The sequence below is a fragment of the Sturnira hondurensis genome, unplaced genomic scaffold, assembly GCF_014824575.4.
Source record: "Sturnira hondurensis isolate 20B ecotype Veracruz unplaced genomic scaffold, ASM1482457v3 Scaffold0020958, whole genome shotgun sequence".
NCBI classification, from domain to species: Eukaryota; Metazoa; Chordata; class Mammalia; order Chiroptera; family Phyllostomidae; genus Sturnira; species Sturnira hondurensis.
In genome coordinates, this window is record NW_028093589.1 from 235,869 (window position 1) to 250,029 (window position 14,161).

The following is a 14,161-nucleotide window of genomic DNA, read 5'->3' on the forward strand; positions in this document are numbered from 1 at the left end:
CATCTGATAGGTTGGCTATCTCTTCATCAGTCAGTTGTATTTTTTCTAGAGCTTTGATCTGTTCTTTCATTTGGGCCATGTTTTTTGTCTCAGCACACCTGTTACGTAGTAAGGGGTGGAGCCTTAGGTATTCATGGGGCAGGGAAACCCAGGTGCTGCGTTGTGGTGCTGTATGTGGGGGAGGATTCAGAGAGGGAACAATGTCACTTGCTCTGCTCTCTGCCAGCTTTCAGTGAGTTCCTCGGCTACCCACAAGCAAACTGGGCCCTTCTGGTGCTGATTCCCAGGTTTGTGGGTTTGTGTATGTTCTAGGTCCCTGTGGGTCTCTCTGACAAACTCTCCTGTGAGGCTGGGAGCTTCTCCTGGTGCCTCAACCCCCACAGGTTTTTTTTCAGTCAGGTTTTGAGGCTTTATTTACCTGCACTGGAACCCTGGGTTTGGTGGTCTGTCTCGCTCCCAAGTTGTTCCTCTTGTTTTATCTGCACATGGATGTGGCACTGCTGGATCTGCCAGCCACCACTTTGCCTCAGGTCCTCTTTGCTGGCTGCCCATCTCTGCCCCTCCTATCAGTGTGGATGAATGTTTCTTCTTTAACTCCTTGGTTGTCGGGCTTCCATACAGTTCGATTTTCTGTCAGTTCTGCTTGCTTCTTGTTCTTAAATATGTTGTTGTCCTTCTTTTGGTTGTGTAAGGAGGCATAGTGTATCTACCTACCCCTGCATCTTGGCCAGAATTTTATTGTCTTATGCTTGGAAAAAAACCCTGCTGACTTTAAACCTGCCCAGAGGGTTTTGCTGGGTTTCCTGGGTGCTGCAGGCAGAGAGGAGCTGGGCTCCATCTTTTTTTCCTTTCTTGTGGTTCAGCAAGGATGGGGCTCAGTCTGGGCTATAATTTTCACAGGTGGCCAGTTTCCATTCCATGCCCTCATAGCATTGCAGAGCCTACACTCTCCACTGCACATATTTGCCATGCTGGTGTCTGCAGTCCACCTTGTTGTGCAACCCTTGATTATTCCGTGAGGTTCACTTAGTGGGAGCAAATCATGTCCCTTCTCACTCTTCACTGGCCTGGCTGCTGCATAGGGGTGGTCCTTGCAGTGTCTGAGAGCCTTTTTTGAGTGAATTCCTCTTGTTTTTCAGCAGGCCATTCTTAACAAGTGCCCAGCTTTCCACAGATACCAACTCTCTGACCAGTCCAGAGACTATCTGGGTCACAGCCCATCTCTTATCCCATCTTCAGGTGTCACCCAGTGCCCCAATTTCTCTGGTAATTTCCCAGTTGGTGACCACTATCCCAGGTGGGGTATGCTGCTGGCTGTGTCTCTTATTGCATCTTTATACTCCCAGCAACTTTAAGCGTCCAGGTCTCTCCTGGCATGGGTCTATAAACTCACCACTGTAAGAAGAGAGGGAGTCACCAAGACACAATCACTGACCCAGCTCTCATTCAGAAGTGCCACGGCAGCAGCAGTCTCTCATGCACAGCTCAGAGACCCTTCCGTCAACCTGGAAAATCTCCTTACTTCCCATTTTTAAATGTCCTCTTGAGCTTCCAAACTTTGTATCAGCTGGAATTCTGTTGCCTGTTCACTCTGTTCCTTTGTAGATCAGCTAAGTGTCCCAGTTGGGTGAAAGAGGAAGTGGGCTCAATTCCCACCCACCTTACCACCATCTTCCTCTCAATATGTTTAATTTTTTAATGAAACTTTATACTATTTTTTATGCTGGCTATACCACTTTATATTCCCAGTAATAGTGTACAGAGAATCTCTTTTCTTCACATTTTCTCCAATACATCTCATCCTTTGATTTTCTAATAATAGCCACCATAATAGGTGTGAGGTGATAACTCACTGTTGTTTGCATTTCCCAGATGATTAATGAAGTTGAGCATATATCTATTGGGTTTTTATATGCCTATCGACCATTTACATGTTTTCATTTGAGAAATGACTCTTTAGATCCTTTGTTCATTTTTAACGGGGCTATTTCAGTTTACTGCTATTGAATGCTATGAGTTCATTTATTTTGGATATTAACTTTTTATGAGATATGTGCTTTGCAAATATATTCTCCCATTCCATAGGTTCCCTTTGACTCTATAGATTGTTTCTTTTCTTTGAAGAAGCTTGTTAGTTTGATGGAATCCCATTTGTCAATTTCTATTTTTGTTTCTGTGCTTTCAGTGTCTTATCCAAAAAAAGAAAAGACATTGCCTAGACCAATGTCAGGAAGCTTTCCCCCTATGCTTTCTTTTATTAGTTTTATGGTTTAGGTTTTAGTTTTAAGTCTGTAATTCATTTCGAGTTAACTTTTATATATGGTGTGTGATAAGGGTCCAACTTCATTCTTCTGCATGTGAATATCCAGTTTTCCCAGCACCATTTATTGAATACTGTCCTTGTCCCATTGTTTTTTATTGGCATGTTATTGAAGATCAATTGACTGTAGACACATGTATTTATTTATAGCTGAGCTCTCTTTTCTATTTCATTGGTTTGTACATCTGTTTTTATGTCAGTATTATACAGGTTTGACTACTGTAGCTTTGTAATATATTTTGAAATCAGAATGTTTGATGCCTCAAGTTTTATTCTTCTTGCTCAGAATTGCTTTGGCTATTCAGGGTCTTTTGTGCTTCCACATGAATTTTAAGATTACTTTTCTATTTCCATAAAGAACACCAATGGGATTTTGATGAAAATTACATTAAATCTGTAGGTCACCCTGGGTATTATGTATATTTTAACATTCTTCTTCTTTTTTTTTAATTTTAATTTTTTTTATTCAATTATTTTTCGAGTACAGTTTTCTTTCTACTACTCCCATCCCACCCCCCGTGCTCTTCTAATTCATAAACATGGGATGTCTTTCTATTTATCAATGCCTTCTATAATTTTTTATCTTTTTAATTATTATTCTATCACAGTTGTCCCAATTTCTACTCCTTTGCCCTCTTACACCCATCCCACCTCCTGCTACCACAGTTAATTCCCACACTGTTGTCCATGCCTATAGGTCATTCATACATGTCCTTTGACTAGTCCCTTCCCCTTCTTTTCACCATCAGCACCCCTCCCCCCACTCTCTCCTCTGGTCATTTTCAGTCTGTTCCATCTTTTCATGTCTGTGATTCTATTTTGTTCCTTAGTTAATTTTGTTCATTAGATTCCTCTTATAGATGAGATCACATGGGATTTGTTTTCTACTGCTTTACTAATTTCACTTAGCATAATGCTCTCTGGTTCTATCCGTGCTGTCCCAAAGGGTAGGAGCTCATTCTTCCTTTCTGCTTCATAGTATTCCACTGTGCAAATGTACCATGTTTTTTTTTTATACACTTTTTTACTGATGGATACTTAGGCTCTCTCCAGCACTTGGCTATTGTAAGTAACACTGCTATTTGAGGTTTTTCTATCTTCTTTAGGTAGGCTTGTATTGCTATCAACTTCCCTCTCAGAACTGCCTTCACTGTGTCTCATAAGTTTGGGGTTGTGTGTTCATTTTCATTTATTTCTAGGCACTTTTTGATTTCTTCCTTGATTCCATTGTTGACCCATTCATTATTTGATAGCATGTTATTGAATCTCCATGTATTTGAATGTTTTTGAGTTGTTTCCTTGAGGTTGGTTTCTAGTTTCAATCCATTGTGATCTGAGCACATGCTTGATATGATTTCAATTTTCTTGGATTTGTTGAGGCTTTTTTTCTGTCCTGCCATATGGTCCATCTTTGAAAAGGTTCCATGTGCATTTGAAAACAATGTATATTTTTCTTCTTTGGGGCAAAAGGTTCTATATATATATCAGTTAAGCCCACTTGATCTAGAGTGTTGTTCAATGCCACAATGTCCTTGTTGATTCTTTGTTTGGAAGATCTGTCCATTGTTGACAGTGGAGTGTGAAAATTTCCTACAATGAGTGGGTCATTGTCAATATCTTTTTTAAAGACATCCAAAATTTTCTTCATATATTTAGGTGCTCCTATTTGTGTGCATATATGTTTACAAGGGTTATATAGTCCTATTGGACTACTCCCTTAATTCTTATGTAGTGACTTTCTTTGTCCCTTTTTATGGCTTTTCTTTTGAAGACTATTTTGACTTATAGAAGTATTGCTACCTAAGCTTTATTTTTGTGTCCATTTGCTTGGAATATTTTTTCCCCATCATTTCACTTTCAACCCATGTAAACCTTTTGTTCTGAGGTGGGTCTCCTATAGACAGCATATGTGCAGTTCATGTTCTCTTATCCATTCAGCTACCCTGTGTCTTTTGATTGAAACATTTAATTCATTTACATTTAGGGGTATTATTTATAGGTACTTTTTTGTTGCCTTTTTTTTTTTACCACACCTGTGTTTCTCTTTTGATTTCTCTCACTCTCTCATTCATATATATATAGGGGGAGAGAAATATACATATTTCTTCTTCTTTATAGCATTCCCGTTAGCATCTCTTGCAGTCCTGACTTAGTGGAGATGTACTCTTTTAGCCTTCGTTAGTCTGGGTAGCTCCTTATTTCACCTTACATTTTAAATAAGGTGAAATAGGAGCTATGCCTTGCTGGATAGCATAGTCTTAGTTGTAGGCCTTTGCTTTTCATTACTTGGCATATTTCATGCCAGTCCCTGCTAGCTTGTAGTATTTCTGTTGAGAAATCACCCAATAGCCTTATGAGATCTCCCTTGTACGTTACTAGCTGTTTCTCTCTTGTCACCTTTAAGATTCTCTCTTTGTCTTTTACATTTGGCATTTTAATTATGATGTGTCTTGCAGTAGACTTCTTTGGGTTCATCTTGTTTGGGACCTTATATGCTTCCTGAACTTGCATGACTTTTTCCTTCACCAAGTTCTGGAATTTTCCTGTCATTATTTTTTCAAACAGGTTTTCTATCCCTTGCTTTTTTTCTTCTCCTTTTGGTATTCCTATGGTGTAAATGTTGTTACTTTCATGTTGCCCTTGAAGTTCCCTTAAACTATCCTCATTCTTTTTGAGTCTTTTTTTTTTTCATTTTGTTGATCTTACTGGGTATTTCTTTCTACTTTGTCTTCCAGCTTGCTGAGTTGGTTCTGTACTTCCTCTAGGCTGCTTTTAATTCCTTCTAGTGTATTTTTCATTCCAGATATTGTCTTCTTCATTTTTCCTGGTTCTTATTCATAGTTCCTATGTCCTTCTTCATGCTGCAGTAGTTTGTGCTAAGTTCCTTATAGCCTCCAGAAAGTTCCTTATGGTTCTCACTGAGTTCCTTGAGCATCATTTTAATCATTATTTTGAATTCTGTGTCTGATAGATTGGTTACATCATTTTTATTTTTGTATTTTCTTGGGATTCCTCCTTTCTTTTCGATTAGGGGTTCTTTCTTTGTCTCTCAATTATAGGTGACTTTTCAGAGTGGTCTACTTTGTCTTCCTGTTCTTCATGGGGTGGACTTCTGTGGTAGGAGTTCTGTGGGACCCAGTGGTACAGTCTCTTTGATCTCCAGTGTGGATTCTGTAGGGTTGCCCTTTACTCAGTTTATTCAGCTCTTTTGTTATACTGGTGTTGATTGTTGATGGCTCATTCATTGTTGGGTTTTTCCCTCTGGCTGGCTAACTGGGAGTCACAATCCCTGCTACATCTTATATGTACCCATTGTGAAGTATCTTCTGTATTTCTTTACTTCCAAACTTCATATTAGCTAAGATTCTGTTTAATGATCAGCTTAGTTTTCAGAAGATCAGCCAAGTATCTGAGTTGGGGAGAGGAGCAAGTGGACTCAGCTTCCACCTTATTGTTCTTTTTCATCATTGGCTTTCTGGGTAAAGCAGCTGCTCCCAGTGTTGGCTGGGTGGGCAACATGTCCCTTTTTATCTGTGTCTCTAAAAAATTTCTTCATCAGTGTTTTATAAGTTTCTGTATGCAAGTCTCCCACCTCATTAGTTAAGTTTATTTCTTACTATTTTTTTGTGTGTTGATATTGTGAATGGTTTTTTCCTTGATTTCCTTTTCAGATACTTTTTTATTTGTGTATAAAAGTGTTACTGAATTTTGTACATAGCAAGTTTAGTGATTTTTAAAAATAAGTTCTAACAGGGTTTTTGTTGTTGTTGTTTGGTATTTAGGGGGTTTTATATATCTGATTATGTCATCTGCCAATGGAGATAATTTTACTTCTTTCTTTTCAGTTTGGATAACTTTTATTTCTTTTTCCTATCTAATGCTCAGGCTATGACTTCTAGGACTATGTTGAAAGGAAATGGAAAGAGTGGGAATCCTTGCCTTGTACTGAATCTCAGGGCATGAGCTTTCTGTTTTTCCTCATTAATTATTATGTTAGCTGTGGGTTTGTCATATATGGCTTTCATTGTGTTGAAGTAAATTCCTTATATACCTATTTTGTTGACAGTTTTAATTGTGAATGGGTTTTGGACCTTGTTCAGTTCTTTTCCTGCATCTATTAAGATAATCATGTGGCTTTTTTGAATTTTGTTAATGTATTATATTACATTGATTTATTTGATTACACTGAACTGTCCTGTCATTGCCCCAAGGATAAATTCAACTTGATCATGGTGTATGATCCTCTTAATATACTGTTGAATTCCATTTTGTAGTATTATATTGAGGATTCTTACATCTATGTTCATTAGGTATATTGATCTATAGTTTTCTTGTAGCGTGCTTTGTCTGGTTTTGGTATCAAGGTCATATTGTTCTCATAGAATAAATTTGGAAGTATTCCTTCCTTTTCTAATTTTTGAAAGGGTTTTAAAAGAATTGGTATGAATAATTCTTTGAATGTCTGGTAGAATTCACCCATGAAAACTTCTGGTTCTGGGCTTTTTTTCTTGTGAAATTTTTGATTACTGATTCAATCTCCTTATTTGCTGCTGGTTTGTTCAGGCTTCCTATTTCTTTTTGATTCAGTTTTGGTAGGTTGTAGCTTTTCAGGAATTTATCCATTTTTTCTAAGTTATCTAGTTTGTGGTTATATAATTGTTGGTAATTGTCCCTTATTATATTTTTTATATCTGAGACACCCATTGTAATGTTTCTTTTCTCATTTATGATTTTATTAAGTTGAATCTTCTGTTACATTTATTCTTGTTTCCTTCATCAATTCAGTAAATAATTATTTTTTAATTTTTTAAATTTAAGTATAGTTGGTATACAATATTATATTGGTGGATTAGTTTCAGGTGTGCAATCTAGTGATTTGACATTTTATACTTTACAATATAATCATCCCACTTTTTCTGTAATCACCTATCACTGTGCAAATAATTCACAATATTATGGGCTATATTGTCCTTTCCTCTTTTTAATCTTATTTTTCAATTACAGTTGATATTCAATATTATATTAGGTTCGAGTATACAACATAGTGGTTAGACATTTATATAATTTATGAATAGTCCCCAGATTTATTACCCACCTGCTTCCGTGCACTTTATTACAATATTATTGACAATATTCCCTATGTTCTACTTTAGATCATTGTGACTATTTTGTAACTGACAATTTATATTTCTTTCATCCCTTCACTTTTTCGTTTGTAGGCCCATGCTCAACCCACTTAGTTACACCAGCCAGGGCATCCGTTCAGTTTTTGCACCTAGCCCACTACCCCCTCCCTTTGGGTAACCATCCCTTTGGTCTCTGTTTTCTGTGAGTCTGTTTTTGTTTTGTTTTGCTTTGTTTGTTCATTTGTTTTTAGATTATACATCTAAGTGAAACCATACAGTATTTGTCTTTCTCTACTTGACTTATTTCACTTTTGCATAATACCTTCTAGATCCATCCAGGAATGGATAAAAAGATGTAGTACATACATGCATACATGTATGAAAATACGTATGTATGAATATATGTATCATACATATATACATGAAAATATTTTATTCTTTTTATTGCTGTATAATATAGTCTATACATGCATATACATACATGCATACATACATATATGTGTAGATAGATAGACTATAATATTATACAGCAATAAAAAAGAATAAAATATTTTCATTTGTGAGAACAAGAATAAATAATTTGAGCACCTTCTTTATATGCCAGATAAGCAGGTTGGTGTAGTAGCTTCCTATTCATTGTAATACATCTTGCATACCATGGCTATATCATTCCAATATACAACTTTTACCAAGTCACTCTTGAGTTAAAAAATTGTCATTGTTACCCACTACCTCCCTCATTGCCTTCAGGCAGTGGTGTACCAAGAGGGAGGGGGCTATGGGAGCTATTTGTCATGGCAGGAAAGAGGATTTTATTATTGACATTATTTATAATTGGAACATGATAAAAAAGAGCAAGCTAACTTATACTGATTTTATTATTATTTTAAAATTATATTCAGTGCATCCCCCTTTTGTTTATACCTGAGGCAGACTATCTCAATGCGCTCCCCCATTGGGTATGTTACTACCTTTCATACAAAAATCCAAATTCTTTAGTCTTGCCTTTATAATAGGGGTCATCTCACATCACTTCTTTAAAGATACTCCATGCTTCAGAATATGCATTTTTCACTCTTGTGCTTTATCAGCCCATGCCCCTAATTGATTGGGTTGCTTTTTACCTTCTGTTCCACCTTAACCTACCCATGCCTCCAGTTTAGTGCTTTCGTACTAGCTCACAGATTATCTAGCCTTGAAACTTATATCACATTTATATGTACAGCTTATATTATGAATTAATTTCTGGTGTATGTTTTGTTCTTCAGTTTAGATAATATGTTGAGGGAGTCATGAGTTGTGTCTGATGAGGTGCAATGGCACAAACAGGAGTTTGTTCAATGATAATAAAATGTAACTGGTTTGAAATAGAAAAATCAATCTCCTTTGCTCAATTCCTGAACAGTAATTGAGTATTCTAGCAATGAGTTTATATCACCACAGGGTGTCACTGCTTTGCAAGTCAAATTTTCTTCTTTTGGGTGTATAGAATATAGGAATGCTCAGAAGAAGTTTTTGAGAGATTGTAACAAAATTTATAATACTGCAGCAGTTGGGAGGTGTGGAGATGGGATGGAATTATATAGACCAAAAGTTAAATTCCCCTTTACATACCTCTGAACATCACCTGCAGTCTCACTCTTCTCCCCACTGTTAATAATTTGCTATGTAGTCTTCCAGACCACTTTTCCTTTGTGTGTGTGTGTGTGTGTGTGTGTGTGTGTGAGAGAGAGAGAGAGAGAGAGAGAGAGAGAGAGAGATCTAAACAGAAGTTTAGAAAACATAAATGAAATCCCACTGTGTTGGTGTGTGTGTTTGTGTGTAGACCTTCAGTAGTATTCTCTTTGTATTTGGTAAAATTTTATTAGTTATCTTTTGCTCTTAATATATCCAACTCTATTTCATTCTTTTTAGCAGCTACAGCAGCAATTTCTGAATATTGAAGTGATCAGTAACTGTTGTCTTTAGTCCTCAAAATGGTTGCCTGAGGAAGGTCCAAACCTGAGTCAGAGTGAATTCCATTCTCTCACCTGTTTTTTTGAAAGTTGTATCATTAATTAATAAACACTTGAGAGGATTGGTAGATAGTGAGCAGTAAGTTAAAAAGCGGTATGTGCAAACCAGATTGCCACCCGAACTTAGAACAGCATAAAATTAAATGTCATGGAGAATTTGTAAAAAGAAAAGGGGAGAAAGAGCCAGAGGAAAAGAGACCATTAGAATACCAGTGCAGCCCTGGCTAGTGTGGCTCAGTGGATTGAGTGCCAGTCTGCAAACCAAACAGTCACCGGTTCGATTCCTAGTCAGGGCACATGCCTGGGTTGAAGACCAGGTCCGTGATGGGAGGCTCATGAGAGGCAATCACACATTGATGTTTCTCTCCTTCTCTTTCTTCCTCCCTTCCCCTTTCTCTAAAAATACATAAAATCTTTTAAAAAAAGAATACCAATGCATTTTGTTTGCATTATTGTTTGTGATTACAAAATAATACATGCTCATTGTCGAAGATGGGAAATAGAGAAGCACATTAAGAAGAAATCAAAGAGATAGTTACTAGACTTAATGTGGTGATCATATTTAGGGTATATAAATATTGAGTCACTATGTTGTACACCTGAAACTAATATAATATTGTGTGCCAACAATACTTAAATAATAAAGAAAACAAACATTACCCTTATTCTATGACCTAGGCTTCACCATAATTGATATTCATTTCTGCTTCTTATCTTTTATTTTAAAATTTTGATGGGATTGTAAACTAGCATAACTACTATGGAAAAGGTATGGAAGTTCTTTAAAAAATTCTAAATAGAATTACCATATGTCCCAACAATCCCACTGCTGGGTATTTTTCCAAAGAAACTGAAAACACTAATTCTAAGAAGGATGCACCTGTGTGTTCATTGCAGCATTATTTACAATAGCCAAGATACAGTGTCATAATGTTTAAAACATTCAAATGATACAGAAAAGTAAAAAGAGGAAATCCTCTTTCCACAGTTTTCATCCTCACTTTCCAGATATTCATTCACTGTAAATATTTTCTCTCACAATTTACATTGAAAAATATTGATATCGATTTTATTCTGAGTGTATAAGCATGTGGTGTGTGATTTAATGGGATCATCTTGTGTTAATTTATTTTATATATTACTTTTTTCTTTTAGTTTTTTATCCAGAGCATACATATACCATATGTAACCCAGATGTAATGTGGGAGTACTGAGCATGAACTATTTCAAAAAGTTTGACTTGATGCTTCTCACCCCATTCCATGCCCTTTAATTTTTGCCCTTACACAGAAAAAAGCCTAAGCTAATGGCTCATTCTAATGAATCACATGTTCTTTCTGTGTGTATGGCTCCCTGATAGACTAATTGTTGGGAGGTATTAGAGGAGAGAATATTGTTGCTACAGTGTAGTACAGTGTAAAGTGTCAAAGACCTTTATTTGGACCCCAGGTTTATCATTTACTAACTGTGTTCAGAAAAGAAAATGTGTCAAACAACCCTGTGAGATATTTTATCTGCCTTTAGAGATGATTAAACAGAGACCCAGCCAGGGAGAAGTTGCTTATTTAAGGTCACACAGGTAGTGTGTAGTAGAGCCAGGATTCAAGCAAAGCCTTGTTTGAGTTAGTGCCTATGTGTTTTTCACTCTGTCAGCTCAGCCTCTGTTTAGCAATTCTGTAAAGGTGAAAGAGCATGTCTTCAAAGTGATTTGTCTCACCATTTGACCAAAGCCTTGATTAAAAGTTATATGCTCTGTTATTTTTTCAGTATCAAAACATCTCTTCTCTGACTCCCCTTGTTTTTTTCCCCCCATATTTCCTTTTTAGGAGAGAAGCCTTATAAGTGCACCTGGGATGGCTGCTCCTGGAAATTTGCTCGCTCGGATGAGCTTACCCGCCACTTCCGCAAGCACACAGGCATCAAGCCCTTCCGGTGCACAGACTGCAACCGTAGCTTCTCTCGCTCTGACCACCTGTCCCTGCATCGCCGGCGCCATGACACCATGTGAGCTCCACAGTCCACACTTAGAAGAGCTGTGCTGGTCTCATTCCTGTGTGTGTACTGAGGTCATAACCATCTTTTCTGCTTTGACTTCAGCATGCCTCTGGGATGGGGTTGGAGCAGCTCACTGAGCCAGGTTGATGAGACTGCTTTTCCATGGGGGCTCCTCATATTCCATCTTCACCTCTCCACCATCCACTCCCCAGTTTTATCAACCACCACATAGGTTGAATAAAAGTACGGCACCCATGGTTGGAGATGGGACATTTTTTCCTACAATAACAAAATGGGAATCCAACTCAAGGCTGTGAAAAAAACATATGCTGCTTTTTTTCCCCTGTTTTTTTTCCTCTTCTTTTTCTGAGAATTCTTATCCATGGTATTTTTTTTGAATCAGTACTTAAGAGTGATTGGTAACTTTTAAAATAAAAATTTTTTAAAGACAGAAGAGAGCATAACAGTATACTTCATTAGTAGAATGGATTTGGTTCCTGAGCGTAGGACACATTCTCAGTGAATAAACTGAGTCCCATACAAAACTGAAAGGCTTTGTAAATCCAATCCTGTTTGTTCTTACAGTTTGGTTTTCAGACAGTGCAGGTGCTTTTGCTTCCTAAGTCCATCAAAGGAAACGAAGGGATTTTTTTTTGTCCATCTCCTTCTTATTCTCCCTTCTCTTTAAGATTAAAGATTTTACAGCACAATCACATTGTTAGGTTAAATATGTGTTAGGACAAATATTCAAAGCACACATCAACATGCCAGTAGGGTGAAAGGTGTTTCAGGAGAGTATGTTGGATCATGATAGAAAGAAGCAGAACTAGGATAATCCTGAAAACAAATAGAGGAAGACTTTCATTTGGATATGATACTAAAAGTGATCACAAACCTCATTTGAAGGGCAGCCTATTGAGACAGTGTCTTAAGAGGCTGTACTGTACTGTTTATTCTTTTGTTTACATAAAGCAACTATTATGAGTATAATGCATGATGAGAAATCATACACTGGGGCCATGTTATAGAAAGGTAAGGGACTGTAGAAAATATTTGTTCATTCCATGGCATTATTAGCATGCATTCCTCTGTTTCAATTGGAATATAAGAGGCTTTTAGTGAAAACTGAAATACAAAAAGTATCTCAATGTTCTGCAACTGCTATGAACACCTAAGCCATTTCTTTTACCCATACAGCATGTTGCATAATGTACACATTTGGTTACCAAATCTTACTATTTCATAATAGTCTCTGAGACAAAAAATCCTGTGTTCTAGGCCCTAGACTTCAGATCTACCTCCACATGGCATATTTCCTCTCTCTGGGGGTAATGGGAGTTTGCATCACTTAACTTTGGACTTAGCTTCTCTCCTAAAGGTTGTCTTCATATGGACCCCCTTTTCCTTGGCAGATATTCAACCAGTCCCTGCTTAAATACTTTAGGTTACTACCTCCCAAGGTTTATCCATTCTGAATAAATAATAGAATTCTAGCACCAATAAGGGATACTATTAACCATCTAGTCTTACCCATCATACATATTTTACAGATGAGACAAATACGGGTCAGATTCTTTCTCCAGATTTTTCCTTGAAGCCTTATAAACCTGTACACCCTTTCTTCCAGGGGTCACATTATTAAACCAAATTAGAGAAGACTTTACATGATTGGTTGCAGTATTTGTCCAATTTTATGTTATGTTTCAGAAAACTTTAGATCATTCACAAAATAATTTACAGTTGATTAAATAGTAAGTAAAGTGTGCCTGTGGTCATTGACATACGACATTAGGCACACAATTTTTCTCTTTTAACACTTTCTATAATATCTCAGAATTGATTTACCTCACTTAAACATACCATGTCCAGCTCATAATCCTTTATAAATTTAAGGCCTGCCTGTATTTTTCAAAGTGATGTGTGGATTTTTATTATTCTCATTGTTATTTTGATATAGATTTTCCTTTGACTTTTGGTATGTAAGTTTCACACTGTAGAAAGAAAGGGAACTTTTATATGGCTCTAAGACACATTGTTAAAGGTAAATTACCATCATACGTATTGTCTTAAGCTTATAATTGAGTAGTTGATATGGTATTTCACAGTAGAGTCTAAAGACTTACCCATTTTCTTCAGAGTTTGTATCCTGAGACAACCTTTTCCAGAGTTCATAACTGTCTTGTGCCCCCCAGACATCAGGATTTTTTGCATTGGAGCATATAATTTATTAATACATAAAGGATATTAAGCATACTATTATACTAACTAGAATGATCAAATTAAAGTTCAAAATATTGACATCCCTGATGCCTCTAAGCTTCTATTCAATTTTTTTCTGCTAAGTAATGAGGGACTTTTTTGCTGCTTTATTAATTGTCTATAGTCAGGCAACAATTTTAATCCTATTCTCATTGTCCTCTCCCTCCCAATCACAATAAAATTATTCCAATCATTATACATTCTTTAAGTAATGTGTTAAAATTTATTAAGAGTATTTCATACCATACTGTGATTCAAATACAGTACAATACAGTAGTGCACCAAAAGCATATAGAATTTTGTTAGATGAAAAGGAACTGTATCTCTTAAGTGGCATTTAGGATTCATTGAACATGCTGTGCTCACGTCAGCAAAGCACCGTTGTGTGGATAATTGCCTAGGGTATGGAAAATGGCCTTATTTGATGTGGTTGGATAATATCCTGG

At 36.7% G+C, this 14,161-nt stretch overlaps 1 protein-coding gene across 1 annotated transcript in view; it reads left to right on the forward strand.

The window, feature by feature from the left end:
• KLF8 (KLF transcription factor 8) overlaps positions 1–13,913 on the forward strand; it is a 95,799-nt gene extending 81,886 nt beyond the window's left edge. Inside the window, exon 6 of the mRNA XM_037031073.1 lies at positions 11,288–13,913. Within this exon, the coding sequence (XP_036886968.1) occupies positions 11,288–11,469 (182 nt within the window). The 3' untranslated portion in view covers positions 11,470–13,913. The remainder of the gene's footprint in view (positions 1–11,287) is intronic.
• Positions 13,914–14,161: the final 248 nt, after the last annotated feature.